Here is a 20794-nt window from a genome sequence, read left to right as displayed (position 1 = left end):
GTAGAGAGCTTTTTAAGCTCAAGTAGCTTTAATACTAAAAGACAGTGCTGTGTCCGTATTATTAGATTGGATTTAATATAAAATATCTAAAGATATTGTAACGAATTTCAAAACTTCTGTTTAAGATAAATGTCTGAACACACTACCTACTACACCAAAGGTAGAAATGTGAACTCACCTTTAATAATTAAGAAACTACCTACCCTCTGAACACATCCCAAAATATCCCACTAGACTGGAAGTATGAAGCGCCCCCTCCTGGAAAGGAAGTTTCGAGAAGCAAAGACGAGAACCTTCGAAGACATTCTCGAATCTCGAAATTCCGGTATAAAAGGGCAGCGTAGACACCGACCGGACACAGTTTGATTTATAAAGTGAAAGAGTGCAGTACGAAGTGAAATAAAGTGTTGGAAATTGTTAGTAGTAAATAAAGTGATTTAAAAGTGTGTTTGTTTGAGCGAATAATAAAAGTAAATTGAGTTGAAAGAAAGTGTGTTGTTATTTGAACGGAAAGATAAGTGGAAATTAAATAAATGAAATAAGTTTTATTGTGAACCCGGAATAAAACGTTACATTGGTGTCAGAAAAGTGGAATAAAACTTATTTATTTGTGCGAATCAGATAATTTCGCGAATAAAATAAAAAGTGCGAGTGTGTTTTAACAATAAACAAAGTGTAAAACATTTTGAAATAAGTAAAAGTGCTCGCGTTTTAAACAGTTAAAATGGGTATAATAGTGAACGAGTTAAATGATGCTGAGCTTAAGGCCGAATTAATGAAACGAGGTCTTCCTACTGCTGGATCAAAAAATGACCTCCTTGTTCGCCTACAGGATTATTTAACCCAGAAAAACCTTAACTTGGACACGCTTAAATGCGAAATAGAAATAGCCGGAGACCAAGTAAGTGCTGGTGCTGATACGTCGAATACGATGGCTCTTCTCCTTGCCAAATTGGAAGAACAATGCAATGCACAGAAGAATTTTCTCGAACAAATTGAGAAACAACGCAAAGAGCAAAAGAGTGAGCAGAAGAATTTTCTCGAACAAATCCGAAACCTCATTGAAGATAAGTTTAACGCGTTTGAGAAAAAGTTCGTTGCTCTTGAAACTTCCATCCAAAGCGTTGAAAATAAATTTCAAGAAAAAATCGAGACAATGGAAGTAAAATTCGAGAAAATGGAAGAGAAAATCAAAAGCATTACAGAAGAGCTTGACAAAGTCCGAAAAATAAAGGTCCGAGAATATTCTGGCCAGTACTCAAGGCAGAACGAAATTCATCCTCCAACATTTGATGGACAAACTACTTGGTCGATATACAAGATGCAGTTTGAGGCAGCTGCAGCAGCAAACGATTGGGATGACAAAGACAAATGTATAGCACTGACTCTTGCCCTTAGAGGTCCTGCGGCTGAGTTATTGCAAACCTTGCCACCAGAAAAGAATGGCGATTTTAACGCTCTTGTGCAGGCCATTGAGAGGCGCTATGGAGATGGCCATATGGGAGAAGTCTTCCGAGTTCAGCTTAGTACAAGAGTTCAGAAAAGAGGAGAAACTCTACAACAACTCCAAGCAGATGTTGAAAGGTTGGCTCACCTGGCATACCCAACAGCAAGTAACGAAATAATAAACCAGTTTGCGACAGAAGCCTTTGTTCGTGCTGTGTCTGACATAAACCTTCAGCGAGCGATTCGAACAGCTGGAAAACGCACCCTTCCTGAGGCACTAGCATTCGCGCTTTCTATGGAAGCGGGAGAACAGGCATCGCAAAGAGTTCATGGGTTAAGAGGAGTAGCATCAGAGGAATGCGAGAAAATCGCATCTCAAGAAGCCAGCGTGCAGGAACTGTTCGATGTTGGAACTGTAACAAGACCGGACATCTCCAGCGGCAGTGCAGATTGCCACCAAGAAGAACTGCTTGCCAAAACTGTGGAAACAGAATCAACGATGTGTTTCACCGTGTACAAAGGGAGGTAAAAGGCAAACCAAAAGAAGTTCATTGTGACCACTTACATAGCTATGAAGGTGAAAGAGCGATCGATTTGTTCGGGACGAACAATCTTAAGAGGGGGGCAATGTAACGAATTTCAGAACTTCTGTTTAAGATAAATGTCTGAACACACTACCTACTACACCAAAGGTAGAAATGTGAACTCACCTTTAATAATTAAGAAACTACCTACCCTCTGAACACATCCCAAAATATCCCACTAGACTGGAAGTATGAAGCGCCCCCTCCTGGAAAGGAAGTTTCGAGAAGCAAAGACGAGAACCTTCGAAGACATTCTCGAATCTCGAAATTCCGGTATAAAAGGGCAGCGTAGACACCGACCGGACACAGTTTGATTTATAAAGTGAAAGAGTGCAGTACGAAGTGAAATAAAGTGTTGGAAATTGTTAGTAGTAAATAAAGTGATTTAAAAGTGTGTTTGTTTGAGCGAATAATAAAAGTAAATTGAGTTGAAAGAAAGTGTGTTGTTATTTGAACGGAAAGATAAGTGGAAATTAAATAAATGAAATAAGTTTTATTGTGAACCCGGAATAAAACGTTACAATATTGAAAAATTAAACGGCAATAGATTCGTTTTATCAAAATCTAGGGGCGGTGTTTTTTAGTTTTTTTTTATTGGCCAAACAAAAAAGTTATGATATAAACTCCTGCTCAAAATTAACGCACACTTTTTTCTTCTTTAGTTTAGTTATACCCCTGCATCTTATTTAAAATGGCTTTAAAATTATTTGTTGTATTTTTTTGTGTTTGCTTATTGTTTTGAAAGTTAGAAAAATTCTAAACTGCAACAGTATTATCAACCAAATTTAGCAGTTCAAGGTCTGAAAACTGATATTAAGAAAACATGTGACTGTTCTTTCCAATAATTTTATTCAATACTTGGCATTGTCTCCTCTAGCGCATATGATAATTTGGAGTCGTCCGTTCATTCTACGAATTAACTTTTGAAGGTTTTGTTGTAACTTTTCTTTCACTCCAGTTTTCTGTTGATCAAGAATGCTTGGAGGTGGATTTCGGCAGCAAATGCATTTTTTCAACATTTCCTAGACATGTTCTATTGAATTTAAATCCAGATATCTGTGTGGTCAATTCAAAGGTGGCATATTTTAATCTTGAAGATATTCTTATACCACTCTAGCATGCATTATCGTGCATCAGACTAAACTGTGGACCAAATCTAGGGGTGATATTGGAACCGCATGCTGTTTGAGGATATCGGTCAAGTATCTTTGGGTACTTAAAGTAGGTCTAGGAGAGCTCACTAACTCCGTACGTGTTGTAAAGCAAATTTTACTCCATGAAAATTTGTGACTCATCTCTAGAAGGTTCGCGGGTTGACAGATAGACTTCAGCATACCTCTCAAAATCTTCCCCACAAACATTTTATTCCATACCTTCAATTTAAGCTCATTCCTGTCTTATTTGAGAAAATAACCACGATACTGTGAGATAAAGTAATAAAAGGACTTTTTTGAAAAATAAATATGTTGTGCTTTAAATTTGAGCAGGAGTGTATAAACGCAATAAACACAACAAAAAAATCAACTTAAAAAACTTTGGACTTTAATCACCACTGTAATGATGAACCTTTTTTCATAAAACAGATGGAAATCGCTTCGTTTCATCAAAATCTAGGAGCAATATTTTTATTTTTTTTTGTTTGTCTTAACAAAAAAGTTATGGCCAAGAAACGCAAAAAAACACGAAAAAAATTAAGTTAAGAAATTTTGGATTTTCGTCACCACTATAATGAATGACCGATTTCCATAATTAATTATTTTTTATTTTTGTATTTTCCGTTTTTTACCATAAATTTTGATGAAACGAAGCGATTTCGGTTTAATTTATGAAAATCGGCGTATTATGACGAAAGTCCAAATACAAAAAAATTAATAATTAGATTTTTATGAAACGACGCGATTCCCGTTTAATAAGCAGACAAAAATTCAGAACTTAAGTTCAGTTGGCCTGCATTGAATGTGGGTATCACTCTGCCCATAATCCCGTAAAGGCACTAACTGCAAAATCTTCGACTGCAATTAGGGTCTGTCTGTAGGGTCATTCCGATATATTAACATCCAAAGTATGTTTTTTATTTTGAAAAAGCACCAAGATAAAGGAGAGAAGAAACTAATAAATATAGCTTGTAAAAATTTTAATAGCAGCTGGATTTAGCTTCTATTCTATGTAAACTCCAATTGCGGATACGGATAGCAATGCCAAAAAAAACACAGCCTTGCGGTAATGATTCATTTGTATTTCATCCAGGTAAAAAAGTGAAGCAACATGATATAACTAATTTTTTGACTGCCGCTGTAATTGGTAAATGTTTTCTTTTTTTTCGCATTTGTTTCAAATGTAGCAAAAATAGAAGAGGCGAAAAAACATGGCATAAAACAACTGTTTAAACAATTCTGTTTTCTTTTACATTCATTTGATGGCGTAGGTACTTATTTCCAAGTACATTAACTTGTTTTCTTTTTTTATATAAAAAAAGCAAACAATTAATGCAAATGCCAACCATAATTGATTTCCGCCAATACAACTGATAGCAAAGATAAGATGATAAGATTGATTGCAATTTAAAAAAAGGTTCAAATTTCTGTTTTGTTTAGATAAAAGTAAAACGTACGAAATTGAACCTTTACTTACAGTGGAAAAGTAATTATTTTTTTTAGGAATTTGCCAACAAAAAAATTACAAATTTTTAATTTTGTTTGATGTATCCTTTATGGGAGAACGGTGCAAAATTCTGACTTCAAAGTTCTGGTTTTTTAAACTCTGCTTTTTTCTATTTTCTGTTTCAAAACTCTTCTTGTTTTTCTTTTTTTAGACCACTCTACTTTTTTATTAATCCATGTTTTCGGTTTGACTAACATGGTCATGGTCACTGTGGCGTATGTGAAACTTTTTTTTTGTTGAAAAATCTTAACGATTAATACGAATTGTTATACTTGTGCAATACCAGATTCCTTTTGTTGCATATTGTCCTCCGATCGGAACTTGCATTCAAGGTCTTCTCCATTATTGACGACAATTTACTACCTTCCTTTCAGTTTATGGGGCATTTTTCGTCACATAAGAAGACAAAGTTTTCTCGCCACTTCATCCTCCCTACGCTTACGCGATTGTTGATGTCATCATCACCAGATGCTTAACTTTCGATCATAGATCTAAAATATTTTAAACTTTTGAACCACTGTCATTCAAGTAAATGTCCGGAATACGACAGTCTGGGTCAGAAATTGGAAGTCGTAGATTTCCGGAATACCCCGCTGTCTCAGGAAAATTAATTTTCTGAGCATTCTTCCTTCTTTGAGCACCCTTGTTCGTGTTGTCATTCTGCAGTTTATGGATAGCCTGGATTGCATGAGCAGCCGAATCAAATATTTCACCGAGCTCTCGATACATGCTGTCATGCATTTTAGAAAACTTATTTCGAAAGGAAAGGCAATAGCAGCTATAAATTAAAATTTTGAATTTGTAACTTTAAAAAGAATATACATAATGTATGTTAGTTTTGTGAGCTCAGTGGCCAGTATTGCCATTCAAAAACTGAACCAATCTCTTTCTTAGAATGGTAGCCCAGTTGTATAGTTTTTAAAACCTACCTCCGGTTCTGTCTCTGAATAATATCGATTGTAACAAAGACAAAGCGATAATTTTCCGTTCAAAGTTTCCAAACCACAAGTTCTCCAAGGTCTTCAAAATAAGACATTTGAGCTAAATAAACCTATTTTTCAGTCCATATCCACGTTAAAACAAGGGCAAAATTAATAATAAAATAATGTTACTGTTTTTAAAAGCCAGAAATATGTTCTTTTATTATATTTTTATTAAATATAACTAATTCCTTTTTGAATTAGTTGTTGTTTTCTTTTAAGGGTAACAGTAAACCTGACTTAAGTTTAAAATGTTCATCAAAGTAGTTTCTATGTGTTAATAGTAAATTACCAGCTAACTACTTTGGGAGTTAAAATAAAAGAACTTTAAAAAAAAAACGAAAAAAATTACAAATATTAAACAATAATAAAAATTGAGCAGGTTCACTTTTATGAGATATGATTTATTCAATTTCTTTTTATTAATTATCATTTCAACTCATAAATTTTATTTATTTATTTATTTATTTATACCAACTAAGTCAGTCTAAGTGCACAAGTCAACAACTCCCTAAGGATGTGTGACAGCCTTTTTTATACAAATAACCATGCAGGTTTTGTTTTTTTTTTTTTGAATATACATAAAACAAAATTATATAACTTTTTGTAGAAATGTTTTTTAAAATTTTTATATTTTTTTTTTGTAACAAATTTTCTATCTCCATAATAAAACAAAAATATATTTTATTAAATAATTTTAAAATTCGATTGCACTTTGTAAGACATTATTTATATATTTTTTTTTCCTTTTTATTTAACAAAACAAAAAAAAAATAAAACAACATTTCCCTCATTCATAATAAAAATGTTTATGAACTAAAAAAAGATTTAAGGCTTTTTAAACAAAAAAAAATAATAACAGAAATAATAACGAAAAAAAATAACTATATCTAAGTCGACTAACAATTAACAACTTTATGAATACGAATACTAAATTGGCAAATCCGGGAATATATTCTCTCTGGCATTGTTGCCCTAAGATCTTACATAACTAATAGTAAGTTCTAGTTACACCAATTATACATTTTACATATATGTAACGGTACATTTCTAAAAAAAAAAAAAACACAAAAAAAAATTAAGCAATGTGAGTAGATAAAAATTGAATGTTAAGTATTTTTGTAGTTTACAGTTGTTGTTGTTTGTCTCTTTACAGATGACCATTCATGGAATCCATGTTGCTACGCAAGTAAACAGGCGATGTAAAGGACTTTCCTTTGACCAATTGTTCCAAATTTTCGCCAGCATAACTAAGGAATGGTGAGATCTCACATTCATTGCCATGTACAATTCCACCAGCAGCTTCAATGTACTTCTTGTGCAATCGATAAAGATCGTTTCTGGCTGTGGATGGGCAATCTTTGCCAGCACTATCGGCATTCTTTAATGCACTGAATTCCTCGTCTCTGGGAACTTCCATGGCAACAAATTTCTGAGCAAATTCAAAGACATCAAAGATGAACTTTTCAATTTTAATGCCATTTGGCTTTTCGGGTGTAATTCGTTTGCCAGAATTATCTACAAATGGAATCTTCTTCTTGGCAACATGCAACTTGAGTTCAGACTCGAAATTGTGACCGACTTTGTGCAAGAATGCCGACGTAAAGAAATGGTTGCAAATATTTCCAGCACTGAATGTGAGTCGCCCATCGGAATTGCGCATCTCGGCTGTTTTAGCTGTTATCTCACTGTATTCAACGACTTGGTATTTGCCATCGACCATGCATACTACTCCCACCGGTTCGTTAGGGTTGGATTTTTCAACAACTTTGGCTGCACAGTCAGCATTCTCTTTGACACAAAAACCAATAAATACCGGATCGGCGACTTTGATGAGAATATTATCAACACTGTGAGCATGGAGGTACTGGATACCTCTTGTGGTCATATCTTTTAAAATTCCACGATTCTTCATGGCACGGTAGATTCCTCCGTTGCCATCGGGAGCACGTGCAACTCGGTGCTTTTGGTCAAGAATTATTTTACCATCATATTCAAAACATGGTAGAGAACCTTGCTCAAACAGAATCACATTCTCTCTCTTCAATCCGAAGTAGTTGTTGGCGACGAAGTAATCCAGAGTTGCGTTGATTGTGTGTTCCGAAGTCATAATGTACCAAGTAATTCGACCACGTTGTCCGGTGTAATCAAAGGCCAATTGTTCCAATTTCAGGATACGTTCAGCTTGTATGCGGAAGAGGGTCTTACGCGACTGAAGTTCAACATCGTACATGCCTTTGGGATGAGCAAAACCGAGGCGGGTTCCTATGGAAGAAGAAATAAAAAAACGTACGTACAATTTGAGTGTTGTTGTGGGTTTAAACTTAAAACCTTAATTTTAATATGTTCACAACCATTTATTCTAGGTGATGATGAGATGATGAATGAGCAAAAATAAATGGGTGACGGTTGTTGATTGAAGGGCGATGAATGAATAATAACAAACGAAATTAAATCGATATCGAGCCGGACAAAAGGTCGCTCTGGTATTAGAAAGAATTTTCTTTCTCTAAGTGCGAAATTGCATACTCCTGTCTAGCTTTTTTAACAGCCTTTCGAATGAATGGCTTCTTCCGGCGTGGGAAACCTCGTTTTCGTAGAAAATACGATGGAGAAATTTGGGTACTTGAAAATTCTTAAGGAAAGTACCCAAAAACTGGGCTCGGAAGCAACTTTACTTTCCAACAGGACAATGATCCAACAAATACGGCCAAGGTAGTAAAGCAATGGTTGCTGTGCAATGTTAGTACGCAAGTAAAACATTCCTCTTCCTGCTTTTCCATTAGATGAGACACAGATTTTAGGAAGTGATCAAGAACTAAGGGGTCCTACTAGTTATAAGCTTATTTTTTCCTCAATGAAGTGATTTTTGTTTAGTTTTTTTTTTTAACGAAAATTATTCAAAAAAATGAACTTTACGGATACTTTTTTTCTTATTTTTCTTTTTGTCTTATAAATTTTTTTTATTTTAAATTTTTGTTGAAAAACTATTTGTTGATATATTCTCTTTCATTTCTATTACTTTACAAAAAGTTTCGATATCTTAAATTCCATATTTAAAAAAAAAAATTAATTTTAAAATTGCAGCTGTACGGAGACTTTTTGGACTATTTATATGTAAATTTAAAAGAAGTTAACCAAAGGAACCGAAAATAATCCTGTCAAATAAAAAGTTCTGTGGTCTATACTCCATAACTAGAAAGATTACCGACATGAAGCAGTTTGTTCGATATTGACAAACGCTCATGCGAACTCGTGTCTATAATATTATAGTTGGGCCTTTATTGCTTTGTTTTGTTTAGAGGTAGGTATCGTTTGATTGCGGTTAGTTTTCACGTTTACCGTCCATTGTTTCACAGAGTCCTACCGCTAATACCGATCTTAGTCCTAAATGTAGTACTCAAATCATTTTGAACTCATTTCTCCATCCAAGTATTGGGTGCTAATACTGCCTATTTGATACCGAATACGAGGACTCAGTCCCACCAATTTAAAAGATACACTACACAAAATACAAAGGCTTACGTTTCTTGTCTTATATAATGGGACCACATGCTGATTCAGGATTTAGCTGAGATTTATCTCGGTTCCGTTGAGTTTTATAATTCAAAAAATAAAGGGGCCAATACTGGAGATCTACTGCCAAAGTTTATAGAGAACATGGCTGCACGATACTGCGTCTGTATCCAGGGAATCTGATGGTGTATTTTTTTTGGAGCTTATGTAGTTCTTTCAACGATTTTAATTAATTTAATTTCTCAAAGTTACCTATTTAAACTTTTTTAAATCTTTTAAAATCGCTTTAACAATAACATTTGTGACCCATTAATAAATTAAATTGTGTACGCATCCTTTTAGTTATTTGACATAACCTGCTTATAAATGATTGGTTATACTATTGTCAAGATTCTCAGCATTATCGATTGATTTTTTAGTATGAATGGACTTAATACGTTTTTTTTAATACCTATTTCATACATTCTGACAATCAGCCGTGAGATGTGACCTTAACATTGATAATGAAAATTGCGATATTTTTTTAAAACATCTACTTGTAGGCTTATCTCACTTGAGTACGAAATGAGATAATGACTCACATTTATTAACCGGAAAGTAACAATTTTATTTAAAAGAGTGGACCCATTATCACTTGAAGGTGTCACATTTTTTGTTTCTATTTAAAGAATTTGCAAATGAAATAGAAAAACACACTTGTACAAACTTGTGTGTGAATATGGAGTTTTATTGTTTGAATGTGGGACAAAATTTACTATCAAGTGTTTTCTATGACGATAATAGGCCATGTGGCATTTTATTTAAGAATCATAACTTTGCTTCACTCTGATATGGTAACCCATATACATAATGTACCTCCAGTAGCATATCCAGCAAATTAATCTTGACTTATAAAAACGTACTTTGGTATTTTGTTTTTATACTAGTTGTCTTGCGTATATGTGTTCCGCTGGTTTCTATCCAATGTTTGGTGTAAAGTTAACAGAAGTTCTTAATGATTTTTTTATTTGCTTAATGAAGTGAGGTAAAGAGCTGATATGATAAGAGACAAAAAAACACTAATAGGAAATGATAAGAATTACTGAAACAATAACAACGAATTCAAATATCAATCATTCATCAAAAATGTTAACATTAATTAGAAAAAAGCATTACACAATATATATCTTTTGTTTCTACTAAAACAAAACTTAATTGTTTATAATATTAATTTAAAAAAGCGGTGAAGAACCTTTCAATAAGGGAAATGGTAAAGATGTAACTGTACTTAGCCATCTTTTATTTGTTTTGTTTCAAATTTATTTATTATTTGTGCAAAATTTTTGATAACAAAAATTTAATGTTAAAAACTCATCCTGGAAAATAGTTCTACATAAAAAGATATTCAGCCTTATTACGATTTGCAACTATCAATTGATAGTTGATCAAAAATTAAATTTCGATATCTTATTACTCATTAAGAAAAGTTTTGAAAGCAGAGAATAGTCCTAACCGTTATTAAATGAAATCTAATTACAAAATTCCATTAAGAAGTTGACCAGTTTTATTATAAATTATGTTTAAAAATCCCATATTTCAGTATTTATCAACTATGGAATGATAGTTGTAAATCACAATAAGGCTGAAGTACTCTTTTTGATTGCTGACTTTTCTATTATAACAATGTCGACCCAACGGCAAAATTCACTGAGTATATTCGATTTCAGTATCAGAATAGCAGAAATTACAAATATGTATGTTTATTAGGGTGGGTCAAACAAATCGAAACTCTTTTTTTTTCTTGTATACTCCGAAAAATCAAAATCTATTGCTCAACACCTCTAGAATATTATCACCAAAAATATGAGCTCTTTACATTAATGAGAAAGCCCTCCGCTTCGCAATTTTCCATTTGTACATCAATCTTCTACTAAAAAAAATAATTTTTTTATAAATCGACTTTTTAGCAAATTTCTGTTCACATTCTTGTAGGAAATTGAAGGCTCTATCTAACCGGTTAAAAGATATTTGAGGACCAAAATTCGAGAAAATCTTTAAAAATTCGTTTTGTTCTTAATTTTATAACGAATTGAAAAATTATGATTGACATAATTCTTGTTGGAAACAGATTGTATCACAAAATAGGTCTTATTAACTTTTTTTTATTATTCTAACCATTTGAAATATATTCGAGGTCAAAATTACAAAGACATTTTTTACTTTTTAAAATTTTCTAATTCACTGAAAAGTCATTATTTATCAAATAAACAAGATGTATTCTTGTTCTACAAAAAAGTTCTTCGTATTCAAATCGCCATGCATACTGGTCATAAGAAAACTATTGATTACTATTGAAATCAGTGGGCATTAGGGTTTGGATACGATACCTTTGAGAAACTAATGTATCACAAAACAAGACGGTAATCATCTCCTGTTTTTGTGTGGTTGTTGCTTCTGGTTGCATTAATGATTTTACAGAAACAATCTCAACCGTCTATCCAAGGATCTCTAATTTAAAAGTACGACGAGAGAAATCACTTCGTTTTGAGAAGTCACTTGTTCCGATCATGTGGCCGTGCGTAAAAGAAGTCAACTTCCAAGAGATAAGGCTATTGCTTCAAGATCAAATCCACACATTTTAACTCAGCTTACAGGGCTCTAATCAAATTCCAAAAACTCATCTGAAGTTTTAGAACTATGGGGTCTACCTTTTTTTTCATCCTCATTATTGTTATTTCAGGTTTCATTTTATTTACGGTTGAAAAATATGCCATTTAGAATCTAGCTATAGGCCAAGCCTATGTATATGCATACATACTCAAGAATAATCTTCTCATTTTTGCTAAGAAACTAATTTATGAAAAAAATACATTTTGATTTGCAATTCAAACAAATATCCAAATAATAAACAAAAATAGTTTTTTTTATTTGGTACACCAGACTAGCAACAGTTAAAAAAAAAAAAGGAAATAAGATAAGCTTCACGGTATAAACTAGTTAGACTACTTAAATTTATAAGTGATATATTTTATTATGCTACCTAACAGCCTCTTTTTTGAAAAAAAAAAAATATTCAAACAAATTATTTAAATAAAACAGGAATTCTTTATTTTTAGTATGATGCAACACATCAACAATAGATTAAAAGAAATGAATAAATTTGAATAGCTTGCTTGTCTTACCGGTCGCAGAAGGTAAGTAAATAACCTTTATATCAGTCAAAAAGACAATATAATCTTTGATATTTCAAGGTTATAGACAAAATTGTATTTGTCTTTTTGTATTACTTTTGCTTTCAATAAAACTAGTAATGATAAATATGTGAATCATTAATTTAAAGTAGAACTTTAAAGTTGTATGTAGGAGGGGAGATTAAGTGGTCATATGAAATGAAGCCAACACATCTACTTACAATGACGAGCCCATAATAAATTACGGGTTATTACTTTTTGTTCAATATACTCGGCTGTAAGCCACTTAAGATGGTTGCAGTTTTTCTTTGCAAGAGTTCTCCTACATAAATCAATGTAGTCCATTACAAACCAACGGTCTAGATAATAAATCAAGAAAAATAATTTTAAAATTAATATGATGCACCTTAAGGTCACAGATTTTCTTATGAGTGACGATAAATTTTGTACTTCTGAAGTGCAAGATGCTTTGTGCCAGAATAATGATAAACAACTACAAAAGACAAATGTTTATGTATAAAAGCTTTAAATTGTGGATTTAATTTTGAATGAATTATAAGTAAGTCACATTGATAGAGTTATTGCCAAAAAAAAATATCAGAAGAAAATATGAAGACAATAATAAATACGATAACGTGATCTAAATTATTACTTAACTTTAAAATTGTATCGTACTAAATTCTAGGTAATTGCCTTTTTTAATTTATTTTTAAAGATGTTAACTATTAGAGCTTTTTTCAAGTTTAAATGATAGAACCTTATGGGAAATATTTATATCAGGGGGTACATATTATTTTGTTGAGTGTCATAATATTGAATCCATTATTTAAATAGTAGGATAGTGATTTTTTGGGATTTTGAAAAGGCTTAACATATGTACAAATATGGAACCAAAACAAACAACAGAGTTGGACATGATTAAACTTTTGTATATGCAGACACAAACAATTATAGGATAATAATTGTTATTCTAAGAAAATTCTTTAAGAACATGTTCAAATCTTCTTCATATTCTCAAAACACGCATCAAACCAAAAGAAAATCTTAATAAAGGAGATGTATATCCTTTTCTTTCTTGTCTTATTTTTTTTTTGTATTTTTTGTATATTAGAATATAATGTTCAAAATAATTATTTTATAATTAACATAAGAAATAAATTTTTAAAATTCATCAAAATCGGAATTGTTTCCTGAGGACTTTGAAGCAAAAGCCTTCATTGACTCGACTACTTATCAAAGCACAAGAAATTTAAAAAATACAAAGGTCCACCGTTTGGGCTCGAACCTAAAGTTTAGAATGTCAGGTTGGTCCTCGAAACAAAAATTTAAGAATTGTAAAGCTTTGATAAATCTCCGGGCATGAATTCAGTAGAGAACGTCTTTTGAACCTTTTCGTTTTTGGTACGTTATTTGTCATCAAAATGTATGATTTTTTTTCAATCCATATCTTCATGATAGGTATAAGTATGTAAATTAGACATACAAAATGTAAAAAAAAAATACTTCGGCAACAACTTTAAAGATATGTATTTTTTTTCGCATGGTCCTAATAATATGGAAAGGTACTGTATTTAAAAACTTATTCTTTACATTTTTACATTCGTTTACGAAACATCTAGCTATTTCAAAATTTCAACTACGAATTGCTCTCCTAAAAAATGTTTAAAAAGGACATTTGCAGGTTTTTCGTTTTGGCACAGATCTAATGATCATTTGCGGAATCAAGAATCGATGGAAATAAAAATCGACTGCATTTATAGTTTATACAAAGTCCGTTAATTCCTGAAAATTTTTGGTCGATCTGAGCTAACCCTCCCCGAAATGAAATCCTAACTACGGCTATGGGTAGCACCTATTAAGGTGCACATGAGAGGGATTAACGAATGAAGGAATAGACGAACAAACGTTTAGTTTAAAATACAATTTGTAAAATCTTTTTTACAAAACCAATAGCGCAAGTGAGAAAAAAAAATATTTTTACTTTTGTAATTTTGAAGAATTTAACCAATTTAGAGGTCCGAAAAAGTGGTTATAGCAGTTCCGTCCGTCGGTCGGTCTGTGTGTCCATCTGTACACATTTCTACAGCCTTAACAGACATGATTTTAATAGAATTTTGAAAGTGAAGTTGTTTTTTTTATATCTAGCTTGGAAAAGGTGAGTTTCATAAAAAAATTCTGACTTCCATGTCTTACTTCGCCCCAACAACGTACACTATCAAGTTCTTTATTACTTTTTATGCAAAGTTGGCCCACATAGGGGTTATAGCATATAAACAAATTTTTTTCATCCAAATAAGTCAGCCAGACTGTATAAATTATGTAAATAGATTTTGGTTAGCGTAATCGGTAATTTCAATTTCAAACGTTATTTTCAGAGTCAGAGTGTGAATTCAATCAAAAATAAAATTTACAAAATAATACCTCTTGCGTTATTAATTGCATTATATTTTTTAGCAAAACAAAAACAAAAAGATAAACAATCTGTTTTTTTTTCTGTGCAATTTTATCTTCAATGTTTCATTTGAGCAAACAAAAAAAAAGCAAAAAGATAAATAAATTGCAACTCTGTGGTTGGACTGTCGACAACGGTTTGAAAATATGATGTAGGTACCGTTCCCCTGTACAAGTCAGAGCTCAGAGGTACCATTTACTTAAAACCAACTTTCATACATTGCAAGATATATAGCTATGGTTTCATACGTCGAATGGAATTTAGAAAAGAAACAAAACTCCGTTTTTAAATGCAATAATTGCGTGATCAGCATTGCCAATCAAGTCAAATTGATAGAAAATTTGTATTTCTTACGAGAGATGCCTCTATACTCTAGCTAGCTTTTCATACTTCAAGCAAAAGAGTGGAACAAAAATCAAAACCAACAAAGAGATCAGAGTGGGCAGAAGTATATAGTAAAGAGGGTTGTGTTCTATACACTGATATGAAGCACAGTGGGGCGATATTCCCGATTTTGGTCGAATTATGAAAAATTTGGTATCAATTTCGATTGATTAATATCAAATAAATCGATTGGCACTATTTATTTTATTGTAGAAGCAATACATTAAAAGTTTGGTCTTAATTATTGCTCTCAAGACCGACTCATTTCTAATGAAGTTGAATTTCAAACTTTTTGAGTTGTATACGGTATTTTTTTTTTATAGATATACACATAGTCCAAAAAGCCTCCGTACAGCTAAAATTTTTTTAATTTTTTTCTTTAAATATTGAATTTAAGATATCGAAATTTTTTGTAAAGTACCAGGAATGAAAGAGAGTATATCAATAAATAATTTTTTTTACAAAATTATACAATTTTTGGTATAATGGTAGATGGTAAAATAACAAAAATTCATAGTACAAAAAGGAACAAAAAAATCTCCGTACAGTTCATTTTATTGACTGGTTTGCGTTGAAAAAAAAAAAAAAACTAAATAAAAGTCACTTTACCTAAGGAAAAAATAAATGTATAACTACTAGGACCTCCTCTGTTCTTGAACACTTCCTGCAATCTGTGTGTAATCGAATGGACAAGCTTGGCGGTCTTATCTGGAGAAATTTTGTTCCAATTGTCAAGTAGGATCGTTTTGAGGTCTTTCTTGTTAACCTATAGGTGCTCAATAGGATTCAAGTCTGTAGACGAAGCGAAATGTTTCATTTTCGTACTAACATTGCACAGCAACCATTCTTTTACTACCTTGCCCATATTTGTTGGAATATTGTCCTCTTCCAACGTAAAATTGCTTTCGAGACCCAGTTTTTGGGCACTTTCCTTAAGGGTAATTCCATGAAAAAGTGGACACGAATTTTGAACAAATTATGCAGTCTTTTTTACTTTTTTTATTAGCAAATTACTATTTACAAACGGAAACTCTTTATGCAAGTTGCAAGAAAAGATTCTTTGTTGTATTCCCTTATGGATAGACATAAAATTCAGGGAGTTTAATAATCTTAAAGCATTTTTATAGCATAAGCTTGCCAACAACAGAAGAATTTCACATGTAAATGACGGAAAAACAAGCAAACTGAAAATATGATGAGTCTAATAGTGACGATGACAATATCCCCCCGTGAGTGCTTAAATAAGTTAACATTTAAGCAAGCTTCGTTACACACTATTCGATTAAAAAAAACTTGAGTGAAAATGCATCTTTTCTTTACTTTTGGAACCACAAATCGCAGGTAACATGAGTTACCAAAATAATGTAACGTGAGTTCGCGACCTTAGAACAACAGGGTTCTAAGTACACCTAAGTGTGTTTTGAGAAAAACGCTTCTGAATATTCAAACACCTTTATACCGTCACTGTGTATGAAAAGTTTGATTTTTTGTTTACAATTCGATGAGTTTATAGAAAATCTTCAAGATTTTAGCTTAAAAACTTAATAAAAACACATTTTTAACCCTTAAATTTGACTTTAAAAAACCGTATAGGACTTTGTTGCTCAACGATAAGACAGTTAAATTTAGAACAATAAGGTTCTATGTACAGTTTTTGTTCATGTGACCTTAGTTATTCGATATTGAAGACTTGGAATGCGTTGAAATAAAAAAATTTAAATAATTTATTTCTTTTTGTTTAAGAGTGGTGGATTACGGCAATTATTTATAGTTTTGAGAATAAATTCTATTTCAAAATAATAAACAAAGTCCAGTTGCTCAGCATTCAATTTTTTCGTCTAAACATGTAACAAAGTTCTAACTGCAACGTTGTTTGAAGTTAGAACCCTATTGCTCTCAAATCAAATCGAAAAAGAGGCAGATAGAACTCTGTATCTCTGGATATTTTGTGAAACAAAGTTCTAAGTGGAAGTTAGAACCTTATTGTTTAAATCTCAAATGAAAATTGTGCAGATAGAACTCTGTAGCCCAGCTTATCTTCGAAACGGAAAGAGATAGAGCAAAATAGATGGCGGGAATCGAAAGAGCACCACGATTTTACCTAGATTTGATATATAACTCATTTTTTTCAAAATTGTCGGTTAGAACCTTGTTGTTCTGAGGTCGCGATATAACTCATTTTTTTCAAAATTGTCGGTTAGAACCTTGTTGTTCTGAGGTCGCGAGTTACCTAAATATTTTAAAATTTTTCCTCGAAATATTGAAAAAATGTTTGGTTTTGTCACTCATATTAAAAGCTTGTAATTTTTTATGTATGGAATCTCCATTGAAAACAAATTGAGATTCTTAATTTCACATAAAAACTTCATATTGTCGGACTCTTAAAATTCGTGTCCGATTTTTGTAACGTGAGTTACCATCAAACTTTTATTTTTCCCAAGCAAATGTTAAAAATAAAGACAATTTTTTTAGTTAATTATGAAAGTAATAGTTATGCTCCATTCATGGATAGTAATTTCGTATCAATTTACATTAAAATTGAAAAAAAAAAAATAATTTATGTGTTGGAAATTTTTGTGAATGTAACGTGAGTTACCATGGAATTGCCCTTAAGAATTTTCACGTTTCTAAATTTATCCTTGGTATTTTCTATGAAAACAAGATTTTTCTCATACTAACAGCAACTTCATTTTCAATATTTTAATAGGAAAATAGATTCTTATGTGTAGTCTTATTTGTAGTCTTATTTGCTTTTATACTGCATTTTAATCAAAATATGATCAAATAATAAAAAAATCTTAATATTAGAATACAAATTCGGACATAAAACTGGGAAATTTGACTTTTTAAACCAAGTCGAAAGTCGATCGAGTACGGCTATGAATTTTATACAGCTTACTTGTCAATATCAAAGCTTTATAAAAAAAATAGTCTAGACTCTAGACCTTAGGCGGGGTACAACAGTCCGAATCAGAAGTAAACCTATACAAAAATAGTTGGCTTTATTTGGGCTTATTATGAATACAATTCCTTGAAATATGTACTCATAGTACATAGCCAGGAGAATTATCTAAAAAGTGACCTAAAATTTTTCAAATTTGCTCTACACGACTTTGAGCTTAATTATTGGCTGAATTGAAATTTTAACCACAAAACTAATAATGCAATTAGATTAAAAATGCTATAGGATTACATTATTAAAAAATTTAATTTTGCATTATGAAAAAAAAATAGGTTTTTTCCACTACGGCCCCACCGTGTGCCACCACAATAAAATAATGACAAATCAGTTAAGCAATCCAGTTCAGTCAGAGGTTCGGTTCATCGACTGGTAATGGATTTTTACGTTTTTGTGTTTTTCTTTTAAGAACCCACGCACGTAGGAAAAATGAATAAATTAGGTATCAACAATCTTACCTTGTCCACCGGCCATAAGAATAACGCCAACGTGTCCCTTGCTAATCTGTCTATATCCTTCATTCCGATACTCATTCAGAATGTCATCGGACGACCGCGCAATGCTTACAAATTTGCACTCTGGAATCGGCTGCAGACGGTCGTCCAGTTTGATTCCGTCTTCGCTCAACGATGCCGTACAACGATCAAAATAATGCTTCAACTCATTCAATTGCAACTCTTTGATATCGGCAGCTAGTTCCTGTTGCTCTTTATGGGACAATTCTGTCCAGAATTTGAGTAAATGCTCTTGGCCAACTTTGGTCAAGCGTTCATTTAATTCTTCAAATGTTGCCATGATTAATGTTTATGTTTATAGTTTTGGCAATAAAAAAAAAAAACAGAGAAACAAAAAACAAAGTTAGTTTAAGTTATACGCTCTTTTTTAAAGACAACAAAAAAAACAACCGCACACTGTTAACTGCCGAACTCAACTGAGACTGACAACGAAACACCTCACGACGATTGCATTGGTAAGAAGCGAGCTCCACTTCGGAGACATGTTTATATTACGGCTCTGAGTTGCCTAGTTTTTTGTCTTGACTTAATTTTAGCTGTGTGCTTCTTGTTGTCCCTGAACAAGTGAAAGTGGTCTTTTTTTTGTTTTGAGTGGTGGTTGGCTAGATGAAGTTAAGTTAAGTTTGCTATGGAATATTTTTGTTTATTGAGTTGACGACAGTAATAGCAGAAGGATCGCTCGATTTGTAGACGAGCAAGAAAATCCATCAGCTTCACTGCCACCAAGAAACATACAAAACGTCTTGTCTCTTGTGTACTTTAAAGAACTTATTCCGGCTCCACCCGCTCCACAAAAACACAGTAATTGCAGATTATTGATTAATTGAACTGGATTGAATTATATTTATTTTGTTGATTTTATTTTTCTGTTTGCACAAGTTGATTTTTTCGATTTTTGCCACGACAAATAGTTTTCATCAGTTTTTTCGCTAGCGACGACGAGGAGCTTGATAGCTTGATTTGATCTTTTTGGTATTTTTTTTATTTCTGTTCTGATTCACCAATCTCCACCAAATAAAAATTGCGAAACGTCAACAAAGATATGACGTCGAGAGTGTTGCTGTGGTGATAAGAATTTGAAATTCATTCTGAAAAGCATTGCCAGATGAATGGGAAAATATTAAAATAAATAAAAATGGTATAAAAGTGGATTGTAGTTTTGCAATTTCATATAGGTATTTGTTTTAAAAGTTGCTGATACGGAACGAAAAATCCCAAACAGAAATGACAGAACAAATCGTAAACTAAAAATTCGATATGTTTCAACAGCAAAACCCTACTAACAATTTTACTTCTATAATACTTTACAGAAGCAACAATTGCATCTGTAAAGCTTTATAGAATCACAATTGTTTGTCGGGAACTGCAGAAAATATAGGTACTTATTTAGAGAAGTCTCCAGTTCTTTCTTGCACACAAGGAATTGTTAAGGGATTTTAATTGTATGTGTCAAAATTATATTTGTTTTTTTTTTTTTTTGCATGGGCTTTTAAGCAATCTGTCTTTGTCTTTTTCATTTCAATCATAACTGTTTATTAAAGAAGTACAAGAAAAAACCAACCAATCAAATCAAATCTGAGGAAAACAAACGCATACATGCATAATACATAAACACATGCATGCACAAGCATATACATGTACGCCACTTTTCCTCAAAATTGAAATGTCAACATTTTTTTTTTTAAAGTCTCCAAAGTCAACAGCGAACATGTTAAAGCCTAGTACGCAGATCGGGTAAAAACAAATTTTATCTCTACAATTTTAATCTCTACAAAACATTTTTTAATCCTGCTCAAAATTTTGAAGTTGGTGAAATTACCTAGAGTAAACAGTAATTTTTTTTTTTGTTTTTCATTTGATTCTGAGTTGTATTTGCTACGTCTTCACTTTCCATGTACATATTTTATTAAAGAGTCTGCCTTAATTTTGTTTGAATTTTTTCAATTTTGTTTTATTTTTTTTCCTTGTCACAATTTATGCCGGCAGAATAATGCTTCGAACATTATTTGTCCGCGCAAAACTAAGTGGAGACTTTTTCTTTACAGCGGCTCCAAGTATTTAAATTTTGCGCGTGAACTGCGTACTGCTTGGATAAATATTCAAGACAAAATTTGTCCCGAGAAAAAA

At 32.2% G+C, this 20794-nt stretch overlaps 1 protein-coding gene across 1 annotated transcript; it reads right to left on the bottom strand.

Moving 5' to 3' along the window:
- Window positions 1-6054: 6054 nt before the first annotated feature.
- LOC129914057 (UDP-N-acetylhexosamine pyrophosphorylase) lies at window positions 6055-19651 on the bottom strand. Its single transcript, XM_055993104.1, has 2 exons — window positions 18611-19651; window positions 6055-7936 (listed from the first exon to the last, which is right to left on the bottom strand). Exons 1-2 carry the CDS (start codon window positions 18945-18947, stop codon window positions 6822-6824), a joined length of 1452 nt encoding a protein of 483 aa, XP_055849079.1. The 5' UTR covers window positions 18948-19651; the 3' UTR covers window positions 6055-6821.
- Window positions 19652-20794: the final 1143 nt, after the last annotated feature.

Source organism: Episyrphus balteatus, chromosome 3 (assembly GCF_945859705.1).
Source record: "Episyrphus balteatus chromosome 3, idEpiBalt1.1, whole genome shotgun sequence".
NCBI classification, from domain to species: Eukaryota; Metazoa; Arthropoda; class Insecta; order Diptera; family Syrphidae; genus Episyrphus; species Episyrphus balteatus.
This window is presented reverse-complemented; position numbering and strand designations above follow the sequence as displayed.